This window comes from Pomacea canaliculata, linkage group LG10 (genome assembly GCF_003073045.1).
Source record: "Pomacea canaliculata isolate SZHN2017 linkage group LG10, ASM307304v1, whole genome shotgun sequence".
Lineage (NCBI taxonomy): Eukaryota > Metazoa > Mollusca > Gastropoda > Architaenioglossa > Ampullariidae > Pomacea > Pomacea canaliculata.
The window spans coordinates 19,958,820-19,980,591 of NC_037599.1; the positions used below are offsets into that span (position 1 = coordinate 19,958,820).

The 21,772-nt window shown below is 41.7% G+C and overlaps 1 protein-coding gene across 1 annotated transcript in view; it reads left to right on the forward strand.

The window, feature by feature from the left end:
• The window catches only part of LOC112573113, a 95,629-nt gene that overhangs the window by 9,100 nt on the left and 64,757 nt on the right, over positions 1-21,772 (forward strand). The window contains exon 2 of the mRNA XM_025253160.1: positions 9,798-9,920. Coding sequence (XP_025108945.1) covers positions 9,798-9,920 — 123 coding nt within the window. The remainder of the gene's footprint in view (positions 1-9,797; positions 9,921-21,772) is intronic.

Sequence of the window (21,772 nt, forward strand, 5' to 3'; positions counted from 1 at the left end):
ACACACACACACCCACCCATCTACCCCATTATGTCAGCATTAACCGCTGGCTCACCTTCTCTAGCAAAAGACTGTGTAAACAGTGTAAACAGTGCTGGCAGGGGTTGCTGGTCACAACTACCTGTGACTGAGATGGTCTCAGACCGTTCGTTGCAGGGGGAACAAAAGAAACCTAGAGAGCGAGGGTAATTGAGGATAATTTACCAAGGTACCCGTATTGCACGTGGTTGTAAGTCGGTGTAATTATTTGTATTGTCAGCATCAGTGCAAGCTGCATTAACATGTTTGTATCTCATTTCCCATCACTAATAAACTCGCCCATTAAGTGAGAACTCGCTAATTCTCCCTTTGTCTGCTTATTAGAAGCTTAGTGGATGGAAAGAGAGATAAGAAAAGGAAATCGATTGTAAAGTAGAGTTGCTCCATACAAAAATTTATGGTGCTTTTGAATGAACAAAACTGTTTATTCTAGTTAACTAGCTTGTTCTCTTTCGTTGTTCCTAGTATTTGGAAAATCTTACAGAGGGGAGCTAAGTGCTTCCTGGTCTGGACTTAAACCAATTCTTTTCGAAAATACCTACTGTAATCGGTTTACCTGGTCTGTTACTTTCTCCAGCTTTCTTCTCTCTTTGGGTTTTTTTTTTTTTTTTCATTTTCCTGCCAATGTTCACTGTGCATGAGTGTTAGTACGGTTGCCTGATTGTGATGCTCTTTTCTGTCAAACTACTGACTACCTTTACATCTTGTAAACTGCACTGAGCTCGCCTCCATGTGGGGAAAGAGAGGTCATGAGAGAGTGTGTACGTGTGTATGAGCGCGTGTGTATGATTGTCCATGAGTAGGAAAATAAGGAAGGCAGACAAAATATAAACAGGCACAAAAATCGGAAGAAATGAGATTCTATATATGCCGAGTCTCCAAGGGTTGGTCGACTTTCTAACACATAATAGTTATTTACTTATTGCCCAGTACATACATTAGTTTGTAGTCAGTGTTGTGTCTCAAAAATGTTTCTGTGAGATGCTATGACTAAGAATGTTAGAAGTATTTTGCATGCTGGGAAGTGTTCCATCTACTGACAGCACACCTGTAACGGCAGGCGCAGCGCCACCTCCTTGTTCTGGCTCATTCCAGAGATGCCTGGGGTGTAGGCGCGCGCCATTAGGCAGAATGAGATGATTGCCCCAGGTGAGGTTCAACGTCATTTCAGGTAGACCTTATCGCCCACGACACTGATAACACGAGAACACCGGAGCTTCAATTTCACATCTTCGGCACGCGAGCTTTGGCTGAGGGTCGCCGCGGATAGATGAAGCTGCTTGGAGCTGGAGGGCACAGGTGTTGTGTACGATGCTGCGAACTCGTGTTGGGTGGGTGGGTGGTTTACACGCCCTTCATACACATTCGCAACCATCTGGGGCATCACCTGCACCATTCTACAGCTTCACAGCTGGTTGGAGCATCACCTATTAAAAGTGTGTGTGTGGCTGTGTGTGTGTGTGTGAAAGTGTTTACTTATCCATATAAATGTCACGGCAGGTGCTAGGAAAGGTGTAATGCAGTGTATTATTGTGAATAACCGACAAAGTCGTGCAAGTCGTTTACTTGTAATTTAGATTGCAGCTTTTTCAATTTTTGTTCCTGGCACGAGCCTCCCTTACCTCCTCTCCCATACCATCACCTTCAGATGCAGGCGAAGGTGTTTCAACTCCATCAGCCTACTTCCGGCTCTGTGGCTGACTAGGAGGGGGAGCTGTTTCCTGTATTGCGTGACGAGAGGCCAGAGTTTACAGCACCTGGGAGTTGGCCAAACTGCTTTTGGTTATCAAACCTTCTTGACTGCTGAATTACTCGTTCTGTCTTCTTGTGGATACTTCTTGGTTGTCTTCTGGCCTAACTTCTCTTTGCTGACCCCAAAACTCTTACTTCCGTTGATTGTCCTAGCTATTAATTATCTTTCTAGCTTCGTGGTTATCCTAGTTATTCTATGACTATTCTAGCTAAGGGTACAGTGGTACAGGGTCACAGGTCAAGCTGTACACTGGCCATCTACTTCTCTGAGTCCAGCGCATGAAACACCAAACTACAATGCTTTAGTGGCTATCATGGCTACTCCATGGCTATCCTGTCACACCCCAGCTGAGTGTCAAAAATTGTTATTAGTGTTTGTTTTATTATGCCAAATATTCTTGTGCAGAAGTTTTGAATGCATTACACAGAGCATTGGTCCTCATACCAGATGTTCCAAAGATGTCTGGCCTGAAAGATTTTGACAGACATTGAGAGTAAGACTTTCCTCAAGCTCCCTTTTGCTGGTGTGCTAGAATAAAATACAAAATTTATCATTTTGAGAATAAAGTTATGTTCTGAAAGTAAATTTGTGAAATTTTGAAATTCGAGGCAGACTGTTGACCTGCGCGGACAAATAAACAGATGACTTTTTACACCCACCACATTGCTCTTCAATTGCATTGTACCGCACGAGGCGGACTGGCCAAGTGCACGACAAATAAACAGAGAATCCCAAGGAAACGCCTTCAGAGATTCCCGGATGCACCTGCACGGTATTCACGGAGAAGTATTGAAATAAAGTATGTAAATGTGCTGGTCAGGTGATGCGATACAAAAATGGTGAGGGTTTAACCCAGCCCGCCATCTATACAAAGTATTATTTCGCGCCCCACATTTATCCCCCCACAAGTTGTTCTTCTGTGCTGGAAGTCGTGCCGATCCCTATTTACATTATTCTGACTACCTAAAAGAGTTTGCATTAATATAAGCCACCAGCCATCTTGTGCGTCCATGGAGGGCACAGACAGGACAGAGGCTAATGGACTCGGCAAACCTGTAAAGATTCACTGCTTCCATTCCTGGCCCTGAGCGCCCTCGACAGATTTAGAAGATGCTTTAGGCCACAACTTCCTAACTCAGTGAAGCTGACACAAGGCTGAAGTTTATTTTACGAGTCCCATCATTGTGCAACTGATTTTTATACTCAATATGCGGTTTAGTGGGCTTAATTTAAACTATCGTGCCTCGCTTCTGTTAAATAGAAGTATTAATACTTGCACTCGTCCACTCTCGGGTTTTCTTTTCAAGGACTGTAGAGTTCCTGTCTCCCCAAGCTACTCCACTATGAATATTTATCTTAATGATTGCTACTAAATCTTAATAAACGAGAACCACTGTTTCTGAAAATATATTTATTATTGATACTGTTCTGCATTCAATATTGACTTAAAAAATTTATAATCTTGGATAACTGTCAAAAATTTTAAAAGGAATAATATTTCGAAGGCTGAGCCTCTTCATAAGTAGCCAGCAGATAAAGGGCAACACAAACTAAATTCTTTTTACTAAAACCTAGTAACTCGGAAAGCGTGACTGCGGTATGAGAATGAGAGGTCAAGAGAAAGAAACTTTGGTCTTCCAGGGACCAGGGTGGCTGACAGAAAGACAGGTACAGACAGACAGACTCACACACTAACAGGTATGCAAACCTCTGTGTGGCATTGGAATTGTAACAAAGGTTCGACAACTCTCAATACCACTGCTTTCCACCAATCATTTGAGGATTTCTCTGTTAACTCGTTGTGAAGGCCTGGCGGTTGCCTAAGATTGGGAAGCAAATGGAAAAATCTTGGAGATGCGCGGTTCATATTCAAGACAGGTGTAGAGATCTCAGGTAAGCCTTCTGCAGGATAAACACTTCTCTCCCTTGCTTACAGGAAAAATTGCTTCACGTGTGGCATTTAAAGATAAACAAAAACATGAACTGGTGCTGCAGATGATTAGACATACACCACCAAAATATGAATCGTGTATTTATTTCTCGTGTCAGATTGGGCGTTTGCATCAATATCTGGATATTTTAGTGAATAAAAATAACTTGTCAGTTGTTTTTACTCTCGGGATATCCAAACCTGCTAGTGGGGGCAAGGTCACTCTTTTTTGCGTGTTTAATCTCTTTTTCAATATAGTTCGCTCCCCTTTAAAGTGCACGTGCATGTCAGGGCGGGAGATAACACGCTCGTGCAGGATTTGATGGACAGGTAGGAGAACACTCACAGAGCTCGCTCCATGCGAGAAGGGAACGTGTTCTGAAGTGAATCATGTTGATTATAGCAATGATGGATCACTCATGTTCGACCCATTCTACTCACTCGGTGACTCATGAAATCACTCACTCACTCATTCATTGTGCCAAACAGAAGCAGTCATGAGTAGAAGATTGTTTCTAACTAGGATACAATGCTGTGATATTTCATCATAATATGCCGATGATAATGAAATCTTATCCCCAAGATCCCAACTATAAAAGCTAGCCCAGCAGACATGCGCAGTTGTCTGTTTCCGGTTCGCAGACTAAGGATGAAGGGATCTCCCTAGCTTGCAAACTTAAAAGGCAAGCCTCCAACTTTGTACCGAGAAAAGGCGGTCTGTAAGCCTCCTAATTGCATCAGCAATTCATGGAGCTCACGGCCCTTTGGCCAAGGAACGAGAGTTTTAAAAAGAATCGACCGGAATCACCGGTGAATATAATGTTTTGAACCAGGCGTCTAATCCACTTTATTTCTGGCCAGATGATTAAAATGGTTGAAAGGAATCGACCAGTGCTTCTTGCAATGATCGTAATAGCACTTTTTACAAGTTTCACTGGCAGTTGTGTATGTGCTTTTGGAGCCGACCGGTCTGGACGACCGGATTCTGTTGTCATCAACTGAAGGTTAAAGTAGAGAAGTTGTTGAGTATGAAACTCCTACTACACCAGAATTTTTTAAGTTTTGAAAGTTGCATTTGCAAAAACGATAAAAAGATACCACAGTTGGAAAAGAATTTAAAAGTTAGAGATAGGAGTAGCAAGACATTTTATCAACACTGATGTTTGGAGAAAAATTTCTTAAGCAAAGAAGAACATATACAAATAACTAATAAGTTTGAATCCATCTAATGAAATGTGTTACAGACAACTGAGGGTGTAAGCACTGTTCATAATTTATTATCTTACTGATCAATATGATAAATTTGACTCCTGTTATAATCTTGTTACTGAATATTATACGACGTGTGAACAATTCACTATAAATAATATTATTAATCATTTGAAGACACTTATTGCATGTTGATAGCCATGATATCAGTGTAGGTTGAATGCACGTGTCTACGTGTGTTGACTGATTTAAGGTATAAAGTATTTGATGAGTTAAAACAAATTGCTGTACAGTGTTATATTCCTGCTTAAGTCAGTGATAATCGGACAAACGGTGTCGAATTGCAAGGACCTCTGTCTTCCACACACACACATCATCGCTGTGTGATTTATTGAACTCCACTCAGTCTGTCGACAATTGATCATCAGACCTAACAACTCGTTAGAGTAAGTAATCACGGACAGATGTCAAGCAGATGTTTACACTATTGCTATCAGGTGTTACACGGGTCAATACTTTGCACTGGCTGCCATGTAGTTATTCGGGTGACTAGTGCCAGCTACGTCCAGATGGTGTTCATTGTTACGTCCTCATCACGTTGTCACGTTCTGTATCCTTCCGCCATGACGCCGATGCAGCTTTAGAAGCAAGAGCACCGGAAGTTGTCCGGAGGGAGGGAATTACAGTGTGAGTATACTGACAAGGCCTCAAACTATCGCGATGGGGAGGTGGGTTACCTACAGAGCAAGTGTTGAAAAGTCCGACTCACCTGAGTGAGCAGCAGTTTGAAATGGACTCGAGGTGTAGTGTAGTGCCGCGGACACTCACTGGGAGTAAAATGATAATGTCGAGAGGTAAAAGAAGTCAAGCACCCTACGCAGTCAAAAATTTTTACATAACATCACACAGTACGAGTGTCATATTTTAATTTTTAAAATTAAAAAATCCAATATTCTTCAGTTGAACATGAAACAATACAATACCATGTCACACATGATTAAGAAGAGGTTTTTTGGTGAAAAAAGAGATATAATCAAATAAGCAGAAGATATTGCACAAAAATGTTCATAGCCTGGCCCCTTTGGGAACCCAGAATGAGTAGAGATCACCCAAACATAAGTCTTATCGTGTTAATAAGGTTTGTTTGGTGAATAGTTGTTTACAATCGCAGTTCTAGGAGCTCCGTTCCACCTTTCCCACAAGTATGGAATGATGTTTCCATTCTGTGTAGGCTTAATAAGTATGGCATGATGCCTCCATTCTGTCTCAGGTGAGTAAGGAGAGACCCGTCAGTGACATTCCACCTCCACCTTAATTGCTGCGTAAAACCGAGCGCTTGTCGAGTGAAGCATGTCTTCCGGTGTGCTCGTTGTCTGGAAGCTTCTCTGCCGCCTGGGGGCAGAAATCCCGCTAGTATGTCGACGTAGATATGAGAAAGAGATAAGATCTTGAGAAGAATTTTTCTTTCTTTTGTAGTCAGAGAGGAGTGTATGCAGAGACTGTAAACATGAGATCAGTTGCAAGGCGGCCGTTTCAGCAGATTGCAGCAACTGTGCTTCCGAGGCTTGAAAGATTCACGAATAAAAGGCTAAAAAATGATAGTGCCTCTATAGAGAAATTTAGATGTTAGTTTAGAAGACCCTCAGAAACTTTTAAGAAGAGCTCAGGGACTTAAGAGTGGCAAGATTAAGTACAAGACCAGATACCGTTTTGATGTTGGCTATCATGAAATGATTTGCAATAAATTTTTCAAAATTAACAACTCCAAAATAATCAAAACTTAATTATACTCAAATGCACTCTTATTTTAAGCTCTGTTGTGTAAGTAATTGCTCAAAACGAACAAAACATCCTTATAAATGCTAATTACTAGATGTCACATTAATTTGTCACATTTCACCCTGGGTACACTGACATAAAATGAAGTTTACATTTAGATGGCTTTATAATATAACATAACAGCAATGTCATCATGCTCACAAAACTAGAGGAAATTTGAACATGTCAGATTGGCCAGAAGCTGGTGCACTCAGCTAGTTAGGATCAATCCACCAATGGGACTACACGAACTTTTAAACACTTCAGTTTTAAAATGAATTCGTGACAGGTCGCCCATCGTTCATCTCTGTGGTCAACATGTGACCCTCCACAATCGATTTTCTGAGCCTCTGTTTGTTATCTATAAATGTTTGCGACAAAATAATTAACCTCTTTGGGGGAAACACACAGTTTCTTCCGCGGCATGCTGTGAAATAATTTCAGAAAGCTAATATTTTATGACTAATATAACAAGACAGGCAGGAAGCGAGCAGGCTGGAAAAGAAGAGGACATTTCTAAAATTCTGGAAATCTCACGTGACTTGGCAGCTGCATTCACTGACAGGGGAGGGTGCACACACTGTCAGTTACTGCTGAAATTTTATAAAGATTTAACGATGGTTAGCATCCAGCTCGCTCGTCTGACCCGATCTGGTTGACTAGAGTCAAAGGTCGACTAAAGTTCACAGCAAGCATAAAAGAGGAAATTTTCTGAAAAGGGAATAAAATGCTTATTTTATTTGATTAGAAATATCTCCAGCACTGGAATTAATTATTGAAAAATGTGTTTTGAACTAGGCAGGAGAGTGTTAATCAATGCCGTGTGCATCTGTCGTCGTTGATACTCATTCTTCTGTTGTTGCTTCTACAAGTAGAGGAACAACAAGCAGGGGTAGACAACAAAGATTTCGTTGAATCTGACGTCGGTAAAGTAACCAACAATAACAACAGCAATGACAAAAATAATCACAGCAACAGTAACAACAAAAATAAAAATAATTAATAATTCTAACATTAAAAAATAAAAAACAAAGAAAAAATAATGATGGACATAATAATAATGAAGGTTATGATGCATGTGCACTCTGTCAAGGAAACTACATATTAAATCACAATTAAAATTTAATGAGTAACAAGTTACAGTTAGAAATGGTTACCGAAGGTTTGTTCATCACTCACAGGCCTGAATATTTCTTTTGAAAGGGGAGGGGAAGGGGAATTGCAGCCATTGGATGCCCAATAAGTCAGCCTTATGTCTTCTTTGTGGTCGTTGGCTTTGTTTTGTAATGTCGGAGGAAAGAGGTTTCTGGGGTAGAACTCACAGACAGCAGCATGAATCTTAGAAGACAGACAGAACTAAGCACAAACAGAACTAAGCACAAATAAGCTGATTAGCAGCACATTTTCATCCCAGACTTGCCTTTAATCTCAACTTCAATCCACATTAAGACAGGGCGACATGTTAGTTGTCTTTCATTTATACATGAGCCTAAAGTTCAACGACAAAAAGGGAAAATAACACAAGGAAAATTTTCAGACATCATGTTATGTTTATTTTGAGCAACAAAATAAAAATTGTTAAAAAAAAAAAAAAACAGTTGTTTGTGCGTCTGGGCACGTGCAGCTGGCGCGAGCTCATTCGACAGCTGATACATGCTCGAAGATCAAACACCTGATAAGCAGTGTTCAACAGCAAATAGCTTTCAGTGCTAGGCACACAGCCGCCATACTGTCAGACCACCAAGTTTCTTTTTCCCCTTCTTTCAAAACGAGGCTGTCGCCACTTTATTACCAATCGCTTTCTCTTTTACAAACATTTATGCAAATAAGAAGACAGGCTGAAGAGAGACTACAGAAACATCAGATGGAACGGAACTGGTCTGCCGGGGGGCGCTGATGTAGTTTCTGATCAGTGTAGTTGAGATGCCCTGATGCTGAAGCAGCCGGCGAGCTCTGATTCATCAGCAGCGAAGCAAATCGATGTCTTTTTTCCGGTGAGCCTCACGATCGAACACATGTGTGAAGCAGTAGACTGGCCGGGCCCTGGCAAGACTAGAATGGACTAGAATGGTTCCAGGCCTGGAAATGGCTGTCATAACCATCGTCTGAGGTCGGCCTGACCTGCCCATCGGCATTGTGGGTATTTTAGGAAAGTGCTGATAAACTGCTGGCACTTTCCTGGTCATGCGGCAACAAAACTATGGGATTCTTGCCTTTTTTAATGTTGCTGATAGCGGGATGCTTCATCAAAGAGACTTTTCTGGGGCTTTTCACACATGATTACAACAGCAGTGGTGTTGCTGTCCGATGCAACTTCCGATTCATTATAAATCATTGTCACTCGATGTCAATGTTAATGACCTGTGACCTTTCCCGAAGAAAAAGCCAACAATAGTACCATCTGATTCTCTCTCTCTGTCTCTCCACTTTTGCATGTTCATTTGTTTCATCTGCTTTTTCGCTTTTTTCTGAAAATGTAGGTCTCTTTTTCTCTTGAGGGAAAACAAGGAACACGCAGTCATTGAACGATGAAAAAAAAAACCTTTTTTAATAAGCTACTTGCAATAAAACAATGACAAGACAGGAGAGAATTTTTTGCTTTAGAACTGGTAAATGCAATGAACATTCCTTCTGATACTGTAAGGACTAAATTACCATTATAACATCCCCTTTCTATTGTAATATTATTTCTGTATTCCATAATTACAAAGTAAAGCTCGTCAAACCTCCTTTTATCGACCAACATATCTGCTCGGTTTCCTTTTAAGCCATGTGTATTTGGAAATTTAACCCACACACCTTCATATCGACCATCCTAGTTTTTCTTTCCTGGAATCTCTTAAATATTTTATCCTTTGTTCCCAGTTATTGCACCTTAAATTTTGTTGTCTTTTTTTTTTCTTCAAATGATAATTTTATTCTGCTATGGATATAAGGTTTGCACACGCTCCCCTATCGTCCTGTTTACCGCCCACAGCCCGGACTATTTTTGCCGGGAGATTGGAATTGTCTCTACATTAATCATGTTTTGTTTCTTCCTCTTGGCAGAGTGTCGTTCGGGAGTAAAGGATCGATGGTGGAGACATGGATTATAGAGGATTTTCCTACACCGCGCAGCAGCAAAGAGGAGGAATTTTTCAGTTCACTCGTCACGAGCAAATCGGACTCGGGGTAAGCTCCCTTAGGTCTGTGCTTTGTGTGAATGTGCCCGAAATAATGCGAGAAGTTGTCTCCCTTCTGGCAGTTGATGTGGTAAAACTTTAGACGATTAAATGATGTTGTATTTCTTTTTCTCGTTTGTTGCACTAGTCAGGTCTTGCAACCAGGTATTTATTTTCGTTCGCATGAATGTTTTGCATTTGCGTGTCAAATAATCTGGTACTTCCTGTTGAGCTTATGAGATTATGCTGTTGAAACATTTGATGTTTGAATAATTTAGACTGCATGAACTAATAAACTTAAAACATTTAAGCCGAACAAAACATAAGAGGTAAATAAATTGTAAACGTTGTCGAATTGGTGTCGAGCATTCAAATGAAGATTACAGATTTTTTCAGCAAACGTTAGTTAAAGATCTTTCTAAGAAAACATTTTCAAGAAAAGTTATACCAGACTACCAAAATTATGGAACCAAGCTACAAAAATGTTGAAAAGGATAAAAAAAAAAAAGCTGAAGTTTAAGAATACCCCGAAAACATCCTTTGCACTGAGCGCCTTTTATCGACATGCAGCGTCGCCTTCATTGAACAGAAAGAGATATACAGTAGACCAAGCCATGCACCTTGCACACATCCACACTCAGCAAACTCTCGAAATCGATTTGGCGACACTGGGAGTGGTTGACTGCCAGACTGGATTCACTCTGGCCAGAGACATTTCGCTTGCTCAGACTAACAGAAAGTTGCCAAGTCAAAGGACCCTTTAGAGAGAGCGTGTTCTTATTTTCAACATGGTTTGATGGTAGATCCCAGTGAGCTATGGAGGAGACAGAAAAAAGGCTCGTTCTTGGGTGTTAAGATTAGTCATTACTTCTGGCTAGGACAGTCGTAAAAGACATGTATCCATCGCTCATTTTTTCTTTTGCTAGTAGTCCTTCTGCTCATAACCTTTGTAAGGTCGTGAGTGAGTGAGAGACCTCACAGTTCTCAGGGCCAGCTTTCATGAGTGCGGTACCCAGCGCCTCTCTCATCCTGCAGTACCTTCCCCAATCCTCTTTAGAGTCAGCTGTGTCGACTGGGGGAATGCTTCCTGCACTCCACGGGTATCGAACCGGCGCGCCTCCCATTTTGACGCCAGCGCTGTAACCATTCTGCTATCCCTTCACCTGTGTGATTAGAAAGGCTCGTAACTCGTCAGTTTGAAAAAGAACATTATGGGGGATGTTAAAAATTTGATTCAGCAATAAATTTCTATCCTTTTATGGGTTTCGCCTAAGTGTTCCCCTGGCTGAGTTCGCACGAACTGACTTTTGACCCCGCGCATCCCCCTGGCGGTGCTGGGCTGCCTCTCAATTCCTGTGCTGCAGTGTGGGGCCCATTTCATTGCACATCAGCATGGAGGCCCATTTCATGGCCCACATCAGCGGTAAATAATTCACCGGATGTGTGTGCGCCGGAAGTTACCTCCCGCTTACGACCTGCTGCATTGTACCCTCGGCACGCCTGGCACCTTTGATAAACTGCTCTTCACTTTTATGGGCTTGGGTTTTGTGTTATTGTCTTTTTTATTATTTGGTTTGAGTGTGTTCTCGGCTTTTTTATCTCCATCTCCTGCAATCTGGCTTTCGTAATCTCTCGACTAAGGTGTCCTCATTCATATTAATTTGTTGTTTACTCTTTCTGCACCCGGAATAAAAAAAATGTCAATCATTATTTATTTCTGGGATGAAAGAAATCCGAGAGCTGCACTGTTTTTTGCTATAATATTGTGAGTCCTGTGTGGACATAATTTTTTACGAACAGAGGAAAGAAAAAACTGACTAGTTGTGAGAAAACAGCTGTTGTGAACTTACTAACAAATCCCAAAAAGGGTATTAACGGGTTTAGGGACTGTAGTGTTGGGGCTGTGTCTGGCAGGTTCGGGGTCTTCTCGCTGAACAGGTCGTTTGTTTCGATCGATTCCTAACGGCCAAAAAAGTTTTATCATGGACTTTGCATTGTTGTTTTTTATGTTATTGTGATGTAAACAGCGCAGTGAGTTTGTCTGTTTGCTGTATCCCCCAATATAATCAGGGTTTTGGTGTGAATGTTTATGTGTTTAATATGAAAACATTTATTACTGTGAATTCCTAAATGAAATCCAGTGGTGTGCTCGACATTAAGCTTTCCCTGCCAGCTGGTGTGAAGATAAAGATGATTAATAATATAATAATGCCCATGTACCGAACTCTAATGGGGCAGGCGGCCGTGTGTGTCTATGCACGCGCCATAGCCGAAAACACATGGCACGTGATCCATTTAGTGAAGTGCGACTTCCACGTGACTGGCAACATCTTCTTCCCATTGCTGCCACCCTTTTTCAAAATCTGAATCACAAATAAAATTCAGTCCATGCTTTGTGCCCACCTGTGAAGGGCTTAGACAGTTGTAATACCTGTGTAGGTCATGATTGAGGTCTGTTCCCACGACACACTAATGCCATCTGTCGGACACCTGATTAAAGGTCTTGTTTCGAGCTTTTATCATCGATTGCCTTCTGTGGCACACGCACGTGTATTGGCCACGTGACCCTGCAATACATTTCATTGTCAGTCGATAATTGTAACTGGCTGTACTCTTCTGTAAGTGCATCGAGCTCGTTGCCAAGTAAGCAAATGTGCTATATACGAATTTTTTTAATAATAATAATAATACCATCTCCGATTTTCACTCCTTCTGCCCATGCCGCAGTCAATACCAAATATTAAATACATAGGTAAGGCCGGGTGTGCAGGTGTGGCTCTAATCCCAAAGTTTTTTATCAAAGCTAGAAAGCTTCTCTACAGGCGAGTCATAATCACCTCAGCAAGATCGCCTTAAGGCGGGGCCTGTCTGCCGAGTCGCTTGTGCCCTCGTCTGATCGATCCCTGTCTCGCTTCACGCCGCCTCGTGTTTACTGCATGTGCGTGGCCCACAATACGGACAAATATATTATCTTGGCAAAGTAGCTCCAAAACTAATATTAACAACTACCATCATAGATATTTCTTGTAGCCAGTCTACTTTATTTTTCTTTGTCTGTATCATTTACACTTTCTGTCACACTCTCATTCGATCTTTCACTCACACACTCCCTCCATCGCCATGTATCTCACTAAATGAGAAACTCTTGCTTGTAGCGCCTACGACCGTTGTTTGATCAATCCCGTCCTGTGGCCGGCTTACCAACCGACAACAGCATGCTACACCCCATCCCCTCCCCCATCCACCCCGCTCCACACCCCGCCTGTCATGAGCTGCATTTGCAATGGGATTTCGTCTCAGGTAGGGGGTCACCCTGACCTGGGCTAAATCCGCCACGCTTGGCAGGTCGTCAGGCTGACTTATGAAACACACGCACGCGATCTGTATCAACACCACGAGCGCGCGCACGGCAAGATGGCGGCGCCATGCATCTTACGCTGAACTCTTACCTACCCAGCAGTCATCCGTGCTAGCCGATTATCTCGCTTCTTCAAACTATTGTCACCGGCCTTGCAATGATGCACTTATTAAAGCTCACTTTCATAATAAAAGACATTTTTCTGCTTATCCATTAAAAAAAAAAAAATCTCCGTCTCTCCAAGAACATACTGTAGAGCAGTTCATGTCTGTGGTGAGTGTTCTACAAGAAACACCAGCCTAGGAGGTGTGTGTACCCGGGCTGTGTACCCGGTGTCATTCCCACCCACGCCTCTCCTCATGAGAGGATTAAGTGGCTCAACAGACATGGTGGATAGAGCTATCGCCAAAGAAACAGGAAGTACAAGCTTTTAGTGAATTGAACGAGAGACAAGGGAGCGAACGGGGCGTCCGTCATATCGACAAGAGCGCCACCAGCGTTGTCTTGCTGTAGCACATGGATTTGTCTCCCTTGGATTGACCAGTTAAAGTAATGCTAACGGCATTCGCTGTCGGGTTCGGGTCTTGTTCAAGTGCTGGTTGTTTCTTTGAAAATAAAACAACCTACTCTTTGTGCACCGGATCAAGGGTAGACTTGCCAAGAGGCAGATGTCAGTTTATTTATTATTTGAAAAGGCTTTCTGAATAACAGACTTTAAATATTTTTTTTCCTTAGACAAACACGCAGGCACGTTACAAACAGACAGATCTCACACACACACAGACAGCTCTATTACATTCTCTCTTTCTCTTTCTCTAAACACAGATCTTAAACTCACAGGTCCACACACCTACCTGTTAATGGCTTTCATAGGAAGGCTGGGAAATAACATCCATAATTACAGAACAACACTATTATATTAAGCTCACGTATCATATAAAATGTTTGTATTAAATAATGAAAAAATGTATGGTATGATTGCAAAAAGTGTAAATATATACTAGTAAAAACATATTTAACATATCGTCATTGCATCTCGAACTGTGCAATTGAAAGCCCTCATCGTGCCGATACATACACTAACTTTCTTATTATGTTTTACAGCACAAAAAAAAACAAATATATATCAGGTTGCTTTACAGGATACACATGCAATGAAGCGATTCCCTGGAGCCTTACCGAGCGGGCAAATAAACAGGAAGTGACGTTGAAGAACTCTATCTCACTGTGTACGTTTACTCAACTGTCTGACGTCAGAGCTACGTCACTGCATACAAAAACCACCAACGTTTTATTCCCTCCCGCGGAGAATTAAGAAAATGTCTCATTACTTTAACAGCCGAGACCTGGCCAAACCAAACCCGATATTGTGGTTGGTGGACATGATCCATTGCTTGGGAACTCGTTTTTCTTTGTGTTCAAAACATCTGTGAACGAGCAGATGTTCTTTATTACTGAGGATAGTAAACAATTTTTTCCACAACCACGGGGAAAATTAGGCGGCGGCAAAGCCTGGCTCTACTGCAGACAGAAGGAGGAATGCAATTTAATTAAAGAAAACCTTCACGCGCTAACACACCACACATACTTCCGAAATGGAAGCAAAAATATTTTGTTGTATGCTGATTCTGATTTTCAAAGAGGGATTTCCGGCAATTATCTGAGATTTGAGGGATACAAATGCTTGTAGCTTGCGTGATCTCCCCTTCCAAGATGTCCAGGCTATGGAATGTGGAATGTGCCGCCGACACAAGCGGAGTCTTCATGTCGAACATAAAAACAAAGATCAGGCTTTCTTCAACAAAAAATATTAGCTAGAACATTTACCCTCTTGCGCCCCCGCTTATTTAATTACAAAAATGTTTTACAAAAGTTACCTGAGTATTCGAGACTTCATCAAAGCAATGGAAAAAATAATAAAAGCTGCTATGTAATTCTGTCAAACATTCAGAGGTGAAGGGTCACAAATAAAACAACACTTAACCTCGTGGGAAATCAAACTTGTGGCAATCATTGTTAACGATAAATAGAGAGAACCAGTCAACAGATGGATTCAAAAATGTAATACTTCTTGAGACTAGAATTTTTCTGTAAAGAAAAGCAGTTAAAAGAAGTGTAATCTATTGCCTTGCTTACATCCAATGCTAAGTTTTGTCAAAGTTCACTTCCTATTCTCTGTTTTCTTTTAAATCTGTTGTCATTGAATTAGCATTTTGGACTGAACATTTCTCCACTCATTTTGCACCCCACTAGTTCTTTAACATTCACACTCCACGCAGTCACACATATGAAGATATGCGCGTGAATGTACGAACACCTGCACGATCTTTTATTCCAAGTCTTCAAGTCTTTCAACTGGCAAATATTTTTCCTCCGCCTCGTTGTCTTCATCCTTCAGGTCTCGACACAAAAATAAGCTGATGCATGGTGTCAAAGAGTAGACCAGACATCCCACCGACTTTTTACGGGTTAATTCCGGTGTCAAACACTACATTTTTACCTGCTTGCCACGAGTTGGATGGTGCTCCCAAGAATAAAAAGAAGAAACTCTCGATGAAAGGCTGTCTACTGCGGATGGTTTTTTCCACGCCCTTGGTAACACGGGCTTTCAACTAGTCTGACTTACAACTACTGGTAGCCGGGTATTATATTAAGCTTAATTCAGGAGCAGTGAATAGCATGGAAAACTCGGTTCACGATTTTTTTTTTCAGTCTTCGTGTTTGCTGGTATGTGGATATTTTAGTCATTAACTGTTTTGGTTGCTTTATCAATCGATAATCTCAAAAAGCTGTCGCCCTGTAGACAAAATTAATCATTCGTGTTTGTTCGGCTGATGCATGTGTATTTGTGTAGGGTGGAGAGGAAGGGAATTTCGCTTGTAACGAAATATGAAAGCATGTTGTTTTATTGCTTGTGAATATACATTAAAAAGTCGCCATTAACGTGGATCTTCTGTCAAACGCACTCCATCCTCACAAACATCCCTTTGTTTCCTCTACACTCACCAAAACAGTGATAAACATATATCAAAACATTGTGTCACATTCCGAGAACGCTTCATGCCATCCGCAGCCCTCGTCTATACACACTCGTGAAGTCTTCATTGTTTCCAGGCTCCACGTGTATCCCTCCGCCGTCCTTAGTAAGCAGCTAGTTCACATTATGTTCGTTAGTAGCTATCATTTTACCATTGACACAACATTATACGGGTTTTATTTTAAATTATGATGCTTCGGGTGCAACTAGTCTGTCTTCGGTAAGCTTCGCTTTGTCCTTTTGCACTCATCGTTCTCAGGGTGGCCATGTCGGTGAGTTGACTGCCAGGCGAGTTCTGCTGTCTGCTAGGTGTCAGCACTAGCACTGTGCACCTGCCCTTTAATGTACAGCATCATTTCGCATTTATCTCACATGCGGCTATTTTCAAGCAAAGCGGCAGTTGCAATGTAAAAGATGAGATTGTAAAAAATTAAGCTCGCAGTGTCCGCCATGTATCAAGCCCTCGTGTGTTCTGGAAATGAAAGCAGCCTCTTTGGTGCGATGATTTATGAAAAGAAAGAAAATTTAAAATTCAACCATTAAATGTATGTTTGAAATCTCTTTTCGAAAGATTTATAACGAGCCGTGTGACTTGGAATGTCTGCTGTTGACGTCACGGCTGCGTCATGATGCTATAAATAGAGACAAATCATCGCCAGCAGGCGCTCGTAAACGCTCAGAAGTTCTTCTGTTCCTAATCATTCATATCCGGTGAAACATAAAATAGAGACAAATAATGTGTAGTTAAATTGCTGCTTTTCATTGAGAAACTACCGACCCTATCAGTTTATTTCCGTGCAGCTGTAAAAAAACAGATTCTTGCTTTAGGCAGGCTGTTCGCATTTCTGTGTTTCTCTCTCTCCCTCCCGTTACCATCCCTCCTTTCTTCCCCTATTCATTACACATCTAAAAATATCCATTATCTAGTTTATATATGATATTCATTTTTTCCAGTGGATTGTTTGGTGCTTGTGTCAAGTGTTGTTGGTGCCCTCCATCACAGCTCACAACACTAAACTGTGCTCTCACTCAATGAACCAGCGTTCGTACCTCTCTCGTCTCTTCTGCAAAGTTCAGTCGAGTCCCCCGCGGTTTTTTCTGTTCCAAATGTAGTGAATACACGAAAAACAAACACATCAGAAATGGAATCCTGTCTTAAATCGAGGTCTATGCTGCATATATGAGAAACAGAACATGTCATATGATGTAAGACTGACCTCATGGCCAGAGCAAAAGGAAGCTTTGTTTACAATTTTAAGTGGAGGAAAGATCCACAGTTTTGAACCGTAAATGCCATAAACTACAAACCACCCAATTTTTGTTCACTTATTGTTGTTGGAGGGCAGAGAACGCCCTGTGTCTCTCTCAACTACCCAAAAACCACCGCCGAATCCTCCTCCCACCTCCCCGTGCCTTCTCCTCATCGGCCTTTGATCTCACCTGGCTGTTTGTGGGAGTGGGGCGGAACGCCCTGGCTCAGCCTGTTGAACTTCAAAACGTTTACAGCTCCTGCCTCATGACATTACCCTTCATGCTTTTTTTAAAAAAAAATCCTCGAGGATGGCAAGTGCTAATGCTGCAACAATTTCCTGCAGCAAATGTGGAGCCAGAACCTCGACAACAGACGATTTGAAAACGATCCAACTGCAAGAAATAAACTTGATTGCACAAACAAGAGAAAGAAAAGTGCGCTGTAAACAAAAAGTTCCAGTAATTTTTTCTTAGCCGTTATTTTCATAATTCCTGTAATACTATTTCAAATAAATCTGACGGCTACTCCTTAATATTAAACATGTCCGCATTACTTATTTCCCACAGAAGTAACTACTGTATTATGTTGGTGTGAATTGTATATGAAATAATAATGGCAAGGCGATGTACGGTGTCTATAATCATTCCTTTCCAATGTCATATGTACGTATATAACTTGCTATATTTGGTGTGTATTCAATTTGCTTTATTTAATAATAATAATAATAAGAAGAAGAAGAAGAAGAAGAAGAAGAAGAAGATTTATTTAAGTTTCTATGGTTGTAGTCACAGTACCAAGAGCAGCGTGTAGCTGTTGGAAGGCGTGAGGTCGCTGACAGGTAGGACAAGTGAGATAAAGTCTTCATCACCATCACACTCGTCAATAGAGATATTTGTCTGTCTCTCACATGTGACAGATCTTCATTTTCACGCAGATATCCAAATCATAAACTTAATTCACATCATGTAGCAGCGTCCATGGTCCTTCAATCAGAAAATGGAGAGCAGCGCCGGAAGTTAATGTGTCGATGAAGAAAGCTCAAAACCCTGTTATGTGTTAACCCACGAACTCAAAGCAAAATAGAACAGGATATAAAAGCCGTTAGTGAATGAAGGTGTCGATGGGAAGAATAGAGATGAACGGCGCAACAAACTTCACAAATTTATTTATTTATTATTCACTCTGACTGAAAAGTCTGACTTTGCCTAAAGTCTTCCTCTTTGAAGAACCTTGTCGCCTGTGTTTTCTCCATTTTTTCTTGCCTCTGTGTAAAAGGTACGGGCTCTACTTGGGGATAAAGCGATGACAGATAAGGAATTTACAACCATTTTCTAAATCCCCTGACTGCAGTATATTATAATTTTGGTTTTCACTGTGGCATACGGCATCAGACCTGATAATGGGGACTGGTGTAGTCATTGCAGAAGACCAGACACCTTACCTTCAATTGACGAAAATTTTAATTTTTTAGCCATTTTGAAATTATGGCATATTGTGACTGTTCAACAACTCTTCTGCCCACTCTTCAAGTGATTTTTATAGAACAATCTTGAAATGTGTATATTTTGTCACTAAAGACCGTGACTGATTTCATATTTACTTTTGCCGAGCGCAGAATTTGTACATTTGAATAAATGGTTATATGTGATCTCGTCTGTCTCTCTGTCTGTCTTCTCTCTATAACAAAAGCAGCAGTCTTACCCACCTTCAAAATGGCGCAAGCCAGATTCGTGAGCAGTGCGCAGTGCAGACGATTTTCTGCGATATCATTCCCACCCCTGAATTATGGACCTCGTTTAATTAAGCTCAGCCATTTGAGAGGCGGTGAAGGCGACAGATGGCAGGCAGCTCACGAGCTCACTTCATCCACGGTGGCAAGAGTAATTAATTCTGCTTACGGGGAGACAACCTCATGAGATTATCGACTGATTCGTCAGGGTACCTCGATTTCATGACAATTTCATCGTGACCTGTGACATGGGGTTGACATGGAACGAGTGGTTAGTGAACCGTACTTAGTATTGTGTACTTTTACTTAGTGTGATATAACGGGTGTCGTACTATTTCCACACGCAGCAACTCAAACATTCAAATAATTTGTACCCAGTAGTGGAGGAGTAACATCAGTCGATCTTCAGTGGGTATCCATGTTTTAACATGTGTCGTCGTCTCTGCCCCCACCCACCACACTGAGCACGGTTGTAGTAGTGGTAGGTAGTAGTGAGTAATGCAGTGGAATGTGTAGTAATGTCAGTGTGTACAGTAATGTTATGTAACAGTGACGTGAGCTGTCATCACTCGGCGGAATGGCCCGTCATGCAGCAGTGACGATGTTCAGGTGGCGCCAGGTATGCACGTCACGATGTCAGGTATGCGTTACACGACAGACACGGAGGTTACTCGCAGACAGGTATTTGTACCTGGAGACAACAGAAACGAGAGGTGTACGCTGCTCAGCCTCACTGCCTACCTTCGGGTGCAGTAAAGATGGAGGGTGGGTGGGCGATACATTCCGGGAATGTCCGCGAGCAGTAGGAAGCTGGCTCCCTCTATGTTCTTTATTCGTTTTCCTTACACGAAAGCTCGCCATGAAGATATTTGATTGCAGAGCTTTACAGGATTATCTCTCCTGGTGAATAGAGATTTAAACGTAGGCTTATGAGCACTAACAGTAACTACACTGAATAATAATAATAATAATAATAATAATAATAACAACAACAGAACTCATACTCCAGTCTAAAAGTGCTTTTAGTGCGCACAAACGAACCAACACAACCAGTCGAAGAAACATAAATAATGCATCCGATGATGACATCGGGGTGATGATGTTTTTTTCTGTTATCACCCTTCTCGTCCTTCTCTATCTTTCTGGGCTTGTTGAAAGAGGAAGGTTACCGATCAAGTGTTTATCAGCGAGCTTGTTCTTGTTCGGGGAAGCTTCTAGTCGATGGGTTGTAGTTCCGGCGTCGAAAGCTGGAGACACGCGTTTTACCCGGTTCGATTCCCCAGCCGACCCAGCTGTTTATCTGTGCCTGACCCCTTTAAGGTTGTGAAAGGAAACCAGTGAGATGAGATGAGGATACCGTTTCCCCATTATCTGCTCTCCTGGTAAATATGGTTTTCGTCCCCCACTCTCTCCAACGACACCACAGTACTTATTTAATTCTATAATAATTATTACATTAAAAAACATAGACTGATGTCGTTTATCAGCCTACGTCACTCAGACTTTTTCACCATCTTTATGTCACCATCATCATCGTCATCATCGTCTATTCCAATTACCACAAAAGGACAACGGCCTACAGAAAGCTGACTACACCATTTCAGTCCCCCTCACCGGAGCAGGTAACACCCACGCTCTTTCGAAAGGTCATGAACTTAGCTGACATGCGCAAACAATCCAATAACAGGGCGTCTGCTGTCACGCTTGGTTGCATTGTGCACTGCCCACAGACTTTGCACAGGAAACCCTGGGGCACGAAACAGACACATAAAAGTCCTCAGAGTGTTGGGAAACATCCACCCAGCCTGACTGTAAACTTTTACAGTTTTACATCCGTGTGAATGGTTTCCCGGTGAAAACTGTCTCTTGATCCTTACATTCAATGACGTGGCGAGAGTATTTATGTCGAGAGAGAGAGAGAGGGAGGGGATTATACCCAGTGTGTAAACCTCAAAACAGCATGTCTAGAGCAATGTTTGGGTACTAACATTTCTGGCAGATAGCCAAGAACAAGTTTATTTTATGTGACAAGAATGAGCTCACCTTCTTTCCCTTACACTCGTGTGCTCTCTCACACACACACAGGCGCATGCGCAAGCTTACAAACATATATATAGAGAGTGTGAGAGAGAATATAAAGAGAGAGGGTGTAAACCTTTGTGTATATGTGTTAAGAGGAGGGTATGTGGGTTTAAACCTGAGAGTAGATGTGGCTAAGGTCAATGTACATTCGTGTGTGTGCCTTGAGAGAATGCGAGGGCTTGAAATGATTACTTATGAACTCCGCTCTGTGGGCACTAAACTCAAACTTATTTCCAAGATATCAAAAATGTTGATAAACCAAGGCCAGATACACTATGGAGCGATTTCAGCGCTCAGTGCTTCACATGGGAGGTAAAAACTAATCAACGTTCGTGCAGGAAGTTGGCTTCAAAAAGTTACAGAAGCAAAGACAGTCTACTGGCTCTAACGGAAATGGGGCAAAA